This window comes from Garra rufa, chromosome 7 (assembly GCF_049309525.1).
Source record: "Garra rufa chromosome 7, GarRuf1.0, whole genome shotgun sequence".
NCBI classification, from domain to species: Eukaryota; Metazoa; Chordata; class Actinopteri; order Cypriniformes; family Cyprinidae; genus Garra; species Garra rufa.
In genome coordinates this window covers 13083964-13092927 of record NC_133367.1, presented here as the reverse complement: position 1 = coordinate 13092927, position 8964 = coordinate 13083964, and the positions used below count along the sequence as shown (strand labels likewise).

General features: G+C 31.6%; 1 protein-coding gene across 1 annotated transcript; it reads right to left on the bottom strand.

The window, feature by feature from the left end:
• Window positions 1-1153: 1153 nt before the first annotated feature.
• On the bottom strand, window positions 1154-6904 carry LOC141338748 (uncharacterized). Its single transcript, XM_073844364.1, has 5 exons — window positions 6733-6904; window positions 3282-3608; window positions 2644-2967; window positions 2185-2276; window positions 1154-2076 (listed from the first exon to the last, which is right to left on the bottom strand). The coding sequence occupies exons 1-5, from the start codon at window positions 6779-6781 to the stop codon at window positions 2011-2013; spliced, it is 858 nt and encodes a 285-aa protein (XP_073700465.1). The 5' UTR covers window positions 6782-6904; the 3' UTR covers window positions 1154-2010.
• Window positions 6905-8964: the final 2060 nt, after the last annotated feature.

The window sequence follows — 8964 nt, the reverse complement described above, 5'->3', positions numbered from 1 at the left end:
CCTAAATTCTCAGCAAAGAGTCTTCTCCATAGCTGGGGACAGAGATCTCAGAATTTTCTGAAAAGTCAACAGGCTCATTTTCTGTATGTTTTTGGGTGGGCCTAATACAGGGGAGATGTAATCTCTACATTGTTATATTAACATGTTCTTACTGTTTATTAATGTTGCTATTTTCTTTATTTCTGTTATCTTCTGAGAAGAACTATGGTCCCTTGGTAATTGTTTAGGTTTTGCTTCTGATAGTGAAGCAGTATTAACCCTTGTGTGGTGTTCGTATTTTTGTTACTCAGCCAGTGTTCATGGGTCTGGTGGACCCGCTAGAGTTTTGGCTTTCCAAATTAACACTATCAAACAATTTTATGTTAAATTACTCAATAAATGTTTACTTCATCCCAATTACAAGCCATATGAACAGCAAACATGGCTAATTTTTCCCCTTTACCTTTGTTAGATCACATTGATGAATTAATGTGCTTCTCGGTTTTTTTTTAAATCCATATTTCTTCACTTGCTGTCTGGTGGACTTGCTCTGGTCCTGGAGCTGGCTGCTGATGGGGTACTCGTCTTCGTTTTGTTAATAAATGGTGCTCAACCTCATCCTCTTCTTCAAAGTCACTGTCAGACTATGAATTTTCAAAAATGTGATCCTCATATTCTGAAACCTCTTCCTCGACATCATCATCAAAAGCTCCTCTCTCTTCCAAAATCAATTGCAAGGCCCTCGCAGCAGATAATCTTTTGGCCATCTTGATCAGTTGTGATAAGGAACCACACTGGCAAAGTCTTATTTATAGTATTATGCCCCTAACTTGCAGGTGGGACAGGGTATGAGAAAATAAAGCTTGGTTCCCACAAGAGAGAGGATAAATTGTGCGGGAATGTAAGAGCAGACAGTGTTGATAGTTGAATTTTGCAACAATTTTGCAACTTGTGGGGAGAAAACAGCATCACTAGAAAGGATGAAGACAGAGTGTAGGAACACTGGACCTACAATTTCACCACTTTTACTAGACCTGGGTCCAGTGGACCCGAACACCTTGTATGTAATGTAAATGAGTGGGGAGAGGTACAGTATGCGGTCATTGAAAATTTGTTCAGATTTATGTTCTTCACAGAAAATAAGCCAAAGCCAATGAATTTCAGGTTGAAAAAATAATTTATTGTTTAATTTTTCTTTTGAAAAAAAACTGAAAACGGGTCTCACAGACCAGAACACCATACAAGGGTTAAAGCACATCACCACCAGATATTTGTAGCAGATGTTTTATATACAGGACACTCAGAAAACAAATTAACTTAAAGTAATACAGAAATCACTACTGAATTGTTTCTATCTTTGTATCAGTATTTTTGTACCAAATTAGGGAAGTTGTGTTAATAAGAGTAAGCTACTGATAACTATTACTATACTATACTCATCATTAATTAAATATTTAATCTTTTTCAGTAAAAGTAAAATATTTTAATCAGTGGTTGTATCATTCTTTGATTACTGTGTACTTAATGTGATGTGTTCAATTATCTGTGAATGTCTTGGCAGCACTTTACATGGTTAAATAATAGGTGTCATGTTTAAAATGCAATGGCTTAGTATATGTAGAAAATAAAACTGAATAAATGGTGATTTAATAAATGAATGCACTGTGTTTTTGCTAATTTTCTGTTGGAATTTAATGATTTTTTATTGGTTTGCATGTATGCAGTGAATATATTTACGAAAAAACTACAACAATTTGAAAACATAAGGATTTAGTGTTTTTTTACAGCAGAAAATGTTTGAGTTTGTCATTATACTGATTTCAAGGTGGTAGGAACACATCCTCGGACAGGACTAAAGCAAATATTAAAAATACAGGGAAGGTGCTAGTTTGGTCGTTAGGACGTACTTGCCACGTCCTAGCGACGTATAAAATAGCGTCGCTACGACGAATATGGGAAACACAAAGTTACGTCGCTGGAACGTTGTTTGGTACGTCGCTGCGACGAATATGGTCCGGTCCAGTAACGTCGTCACGATGTAATTGTGTTAGCTGGGTAGTGTCTCACCTGCTTGTTCACCTGCTTATTTCTGTATCTCTGTTTGAACAATAAGCACAATTAAACATTACAACACAAAATATATATTTTCACACATTTTAAATAATATTTTCACACAATACATCCCATGCTGTATGTAATACTCACTAACACAGCAGCCATGGCAACAATAAGCAACAGAACAACTCCAAAAACAATTCCTGCTAAAGCAGCTGATGACTGACCAAAACCTGGAACAGCTAAAGACAGACAGTTATTATTACTAGATAGTAACAATCCATCCAGTATTTAACAAATGTCTTCAACTTATATTTACATCTTTTTACGTTGGTCATCAGTTGTATGATATTGATTCAATATTGATTGTATGATAAATGTGTTTTTTTTAAGAACAACTATGAGCTCAACTAAAAACAGCAGCGTTACAACACCACATCTTTAAATTATATTTTGACACTGAGCCAGAGCTCACTTTTACACAATAATGTTAAACAACTTTATTTAACAAATCATTTGTTAACTAATTTGAAAAAGTATTAAATAATAATATTGGACTGTATTATAAAGCTAGAGGACAACGGCATTGAATAACTAAATTATACTCACTTATGACAGTTAATACAGTTAGTTTTCTGTCAATACTGAAGCTGTTCTTGTTGATCTGTAGATGATAAGGTCCAGCGTCTGTCGTTCTGGTGTTCATGATGATCAGAGATCCAGTCTGATGATCCAGCTTCAGTCTGTCTTTAAATCTCTCATCACACTGATCATTTTCACAGATTTCACTCTGATCTCCAGTGATTTTAGCAATGAGAATGTCACTAAAATACAACAGCAAGTTCTTAGTTTTTCTTTCTTCACCAAGCTCTAAAGCAACAGATTCTCCCTCCTTCACCGACTTTCTGTTCATTTCATCTCGTTCAGGAACATCTGAAACACAAACCAACAGCTACCAAAGGATCTTTTGGGAGAAATAAAAGCCTCTACAAGATAATTGATTGATCATAATACAAGAAAAAAAAAAGTACTTTACAAACTTTTTCTAGACTTTGACTAAATGTTCTAGACTGGCTTACGTTGTACAAAAAGCACATAAAGAATGATGGTGATCAATGATGGTTTCAGAGATCAGAGATGGAAATAATTACTTTTCTGTTCAATGACACAGGTAAAGAGCAGCTCTAAATATCACTATTTTAATAAACATATAAAGTCTGTTTCCAAATATTCATTAAATGACTCACCATGTATGGAAACACTGAAGATCTTCTTATTAAAGCTGCCACTGTTGATGATGATTAATTCATAAAGTCCTGAGTCTGTGGTTCTCATGTTCATGATAGTCAGATATCCAGTCTGATAATCAAGCCTCAGTCTGTCTCCAAATGTCTCTTTACAATCATCATCTGAACAGATTTCTCTCTCATCTCCAATGATTTCAGTGATTAGATGGTCATTAAAATACCATCTCATCTCTTTTTGATGATTTGCATCAATATCAGTATTTAGAGTAACGGAATCTCCCTCCATCACAAACACTGGCACTTCATCTGCACCAACTACAGACACACCTGGAGAAGAAAAACAACTTAACAATTAATTCAATGAATATTGTAAAAATAAATTGCGTTTTCACATTTGACTAATTTGAAGTGTTTGTTTCAGAACCTGATGCATATGGTATTTAACGATTTATAAACAGCATTTAATAGATTATTCTAATAAACCATTTGCAATGGGTTTGTAAAAGGTGCTCTTTTTTAGCACGTTTGATCTGAGATTTTGTTGAAATTAAGTTTTGAACAGCAGACATGAATCATTGTCCCAAGCAATTGAATTTAAAGTTTGAAAAAGCTTCATTTCTACCATCACGGATCATAACCCATAATGGGAAATGCATTGTGTAAAACAAATTTCAGTGTCTGAATCTGTGGGTGAGCAAAGCACCTATTCATCTCTTTATTGCTCCTCACATATTGTGTCAGAAATGTGGGAATTCGTATCAGGATTTTAGTATTTATTTAGACATGTATTAAACGAAAGTAACAGAGTAACAGAAACAGAACATAATTGCAGTATTATTTGTGATTAGGCTATTGTGTTTGTGCAGTTGCAGTATACTACATGTATTTAGACTACGGTTTTTATACAAATACCTAAAAACCTTATAGTTCTATTTTTTTATTTTATTTTTTACCATTGTATTGAGGTGCTATATGTTTGTTTCTAACAGTGGTTATCAAGATCTAAAAAAACAAAACAACAACAAAAAAAAAACACTCAAACAGTCAGAATAATACATTTCACCATATACAAATTAGGTTTCTACAATTTTTAATAAGCAATGTGCATTTTTAAGAGACAAAAAAAAGTATTACTATTCATATTTTAAGGCAACAAAAACCTGTTTCTTGATTTAAAACAATATAATTTATTAGAACATGCAGAAACAAAGATACAAAAAATTATTTATTTTGTTATGGAATATTAGTGCTCTGTTTTCTACAACTTTAACTTTAAGAAATTATTTGATATTTCTCGTATAATTATTGATATCGACTGATTTAAAAAAAGTTGCCATGATTTTTTTTTTATTATTTGTATTTTTATTATTATTTTATTTATTTTATTGTTTTCACAAAAATATGAAGCAGCACAACCGTTTTCAATCTATTCAACCATTTTTTTTTTCTTGAGCAGCAAATCAGTGTAAGAGAATGATTTCTAAAGGATCATGTAATGTAGGCATAATGTTGCTGAAAATTTAGCATTACATCAGGAAACAATTACAACTATTTTGACTATCTAATAATAAGGTTAGTTTTCATAAGGTATTCTTGAAGGTACATTACTAGCTTACATACAAAATTAGATCAAAATTCCCACTGTAGTGACAGAGCATCCTCATAGACACAGCCTTAAACATCTTAATGAATGCAAAAAGTTTGGAGACAAACATTTGTGGTGTCAGATTGTTTGGTGTTTCAAAAATCCAAGTTCATTTTATATTAATTTATAAATAAGTGCATCATAAATTGTTATGTAGAGCATATTATTTTAATAAATTATTTTTAAATATGGTTGTAAATATGACAGTGCCACAAAACTCATGCAAACTAGCCAACACAAGCTAACCGTGAATGAAAAAAGCTTAACATTGACTATGATGCATAGTCCACAGTATATTAAAATGATATGCATCATGTAAACATCTTACTTTTTTCAAGGAAAACACTGTCTTATCACAATTACTCGCTGTGGTACCAATTAAGCCCACGTTTTAATATTCACTGTGGAACCATTTATGCCCACTTTATGTTTTTAATGAGGAATTTTGATCAATTTGTGAGTAAAATTAGTCAAAGTTATTTGCATGCTTTTACCTTACTAACATTTTACCTTACTTACTCATTCCAGAGGCCTACAAATTACACTGTTTAGCATCATTATAAAATTGATCTCTGCTAATGTCTATCCTTTGTTTTAAGAGAGAAAATGATAATAAAAAAAGAGAAGAGGAAAGAAAAAAACACCTGTCCAAAAATTATAGAGGCATGTTGCCTTTACCAAAAAAAAAAAGTGTGAGTTGACAGAAAGATGATTAAAAATATATATGTCATTCTCTCTGAATAAATGTATTAATGTTTCACATTTTTGTGAATCAAACACGATGTGTGCTTATTTGGAGCTTATTTTGGAATGCTTTCTTAAATGGTGCTAAAGTGCCAATTAAGCCCATGCCAGACTTTTGAACTTATTCATAAAATATTTTAATTTTATGTTCAAAAATGTGCATCAGCTAATTAATACATTTTTAAATGAAAGATAAATCTTGCATTTTAACAAATGATTTTTCTTATAGACAATGTCAATAACTGTGAAAAACACCTAAACTTAGATTATGGTGGAATTAATGAGTATGCTTAACTTAATCTATACATATATTTCATACCTGATTACGATTTCATTTGTATCTTTGTTCTATTGTATTTAATTGTACTATTACTTGTAATTTTGTCCTTGTTATTTTGCAGACTGTTTGCAAGTCTTAAAGAGAAATACAAAAAAAAAATACATAACAAAAATAATTGTTATATATAATATATATAAATTCATAAAATAATAAAGTTTGTTTTTGTGGCAAACATTTTGCCGACGCAAATAAAATCTGAACCAGACGGAAACCGTCGTTTCAAAATGTGCCATGTTTTGTTATATAACATAAACAACAAAATATGTTACGGGAAAAATAAAGCAATTTTAAAACTGTCATACAAGGAGCGTCACTTAGCAAAGTTGACGCCAGGTCTGGTATGAAGGGGAGATGCTGGTAAGCAAAGCCCCGCCTCAACCAGCCATTTTAATACCAGTCCATTTGACAAAATTGTAGAAACAGAAAACAGACTTTGAAATTAAACGCTGTTAAAACAGCAAAAATAATGTGACCCTTAACATTTTAAATATTAACTAAGATTCATTAAAAATCTTTCTTTGTTTAGTAGCGTGTGGTAGCCTGTTATTGTGACATACAGTAGCTGCCTGTCCGTTCCACTTTCGGAAAAGCGTCTAAAAGACCATCCTCAGCTACATAAAACAGCACCAATAAAGAAATAATTATTCGATTTCTGTCGAGTATAAAGTGATTAAAAGGACATAAAAATGACATGGAAATGAGATCGTAAATACATGTCTTACCAAGCATGACCAAACCATTCACCAACATCCACAAAACGTGAAAAATCATTTTCACTGGTTTTCGTCATTACAAAGAATTAAATGGAAATAAAAGCTCCATACTTTTTAATCCAGTCCCCATTACCCAATAACTACCTCTTCACATCAAACCGAAAGTAAGTAGACTTCCGCACTTGATTTGCTTTGCTAGTACGTGATCTGTGACGTCAATCTTCATTCTAGGCGTATGTAAAAATCCAAAGCGGGGATGCTGAAAAGGTTGAACTTACCCATTATCAAAATATATTAGATGTGTATTATAAACAAAAAGCTGAGGGAGCTTTTGTTAAATCACGGAAAAGATGGTTGGAAGAAGGTGAACAAAACTCGTGTTATTTTTTTAGATTGGAAAAGCAACAAATAAAAAAAAAAATTGATTGGAAAGCTTATAATTGATGAAACTCTCTGTGAAGACCAGAAAGTTATCGCTAATTATTGTGCCAAATTTAAGATAATGATTTGTATACATCTAAATTTAACAAACAACATGCTCTCGATTTTTTTGAAACATTATCAGACATAAATAAATTGAGTAATGCTGATCAAGCCTTTTGTGAGGCTCCAATTACTTTAAAAGAAGTGGAGGAAGCAATTAAATCTTTAAAATAAACAAATCTCCCGGCACAGATGGTCTCACATCAGAATTTTATCATATGTTTAGTAAAAAATAGCTCCCTTCTTGTTAAATGTTTAAGGAAAATGTGTATATATATATATCTTTTCTTCCACCCACTTTATGCCAAGGTTTGATTACTTTAATTCCTAAGCCAAATAAAAATCCAAATTTATTAGATAATTACCATCCTATAACGTTGTTAAACAATTATTATAAAATAATTGCTATAGTATTAGCTAAAAGATTAAAAGGTATATTACGTTCTGTCATTGATGAAACACAATCGGGCTTTATGCAAAATAGACACATATCAAATAATATAAGATTAATATTAGACATTTTGGATTATTCTGAAATAATTAATGAAGACAGTTTTATCTTTTTTTTGGACTATTATAAAGCCTTTGACACTTTAGAACATGTTTTTTTATTTCAGGCCCTTAAAGAAATTGGTTTTGGTGATATATTTTGTAATATGGTTAAAATGCTGTATAAAAATTCAAATAGATTAAGCTGTGGTACCTCTCCAAGGTTTTTTTTAAACCATGGGGTTAGGCAGGGATGCCCTGTATCTCCTTATTTGTTTTTAATTGCATTGCAATTTCTCAATTTGTATGTAAAAAATAGTAATCTAATTGGAATTACAATTGGCAATGTAGAATTAACTATCACTCAACTAGCTGATGACACAGCTTTGTTTTTAAAAGATTCATCCCAAGTTTCAGTAGCTTTAAATACTCTTCAAGCATTTTCCAAAGCTTCTGGTCTAAAACTTAATATAGATAAATGTGAATTACTGCCCATTAAAAACTCTTGTCTTTCTTCAGTCTGTGGTATAGCGGTTAAAAACACAGTAACATACCTTGGCATAAATATAACTAAGAATAAAAACAGATGTGATGTAAATTTTAATCCAATCATCACAAAAACAAAGAAAAAATTAAATGGCTGGGTACAGAGAGATTTATCTCTTAAAGGTAGAATTTTGCTCACTAAAGCTGAGGGGCTATCTCGTCTCTCGTATGCTGCCCAATCTCTGTATGTAAGCCTACATGTAAATTGATTGACAGAACTTTAACAGACTTTGTCTGGAAAAACAAGTGTCATTATATGAAAAAGTCTGTTATACTAAATCCTTATAACAAGGGTGGCCGAAATTACATAGATTTCAATTCTTTAAATTATGCTTTTAAAATAAATTGGCTTAATCAGTATTTGAAAAATTAAAATTCAGTCTGGTATAACACCAACTATAGGTAAAATATGCTTTTCTGTTAAAAAAGATAGAAATTACAAAATTAGGTCTCTTTTCATTGAAAAAGTTTCTTCTTTGTCGCCAGTCATTTCTTACTGGAATAGTTTTTCCAAGTCAAATAGAAATTTGAATTGGAAAACAATATGGTCTTTACAACAGAGTTTTTTTCTTACTAATAAAGTTAAAGAAGTATCTTTCAAACTAATTAACACATTTTACCCTGTTAAAGTTTATATGAAGAAATATAAGGTTAATATTGATACAAAATGTTCATTTTGTCAATTTCATACTGAAACTGTTTTTCATTTATTTTGGACGTGTC

What these genes read in the sequence shown, in the direction of transcription:
- LOC141338748 (XM_073844364.1), bottom strand. Translation starts at nt 6,781, where the DNA reads ATGATTTTTCACGTTTTGTGGATGTTGGTGAATGGTTTGGTCATGCTT. An exon ending in GAATGGTTTGGTCATGCTTG is followed by an intron (nt 3,609 to 6,732) that starts GTAAGACATGTA and finishes TTTCTTCTCCAG; the next exon opens with GTGTGTCTGTAGTTGGTGCA. An exon ending in CTTCAGTGTTTCCATACATG is followed by an intron (nt 2,968 to 3,281) that starts GTGAGTCATTTA and finishes TTTGTGTTTCAG; the next exon opens with ATGTTCCTGAACGAGATGAA.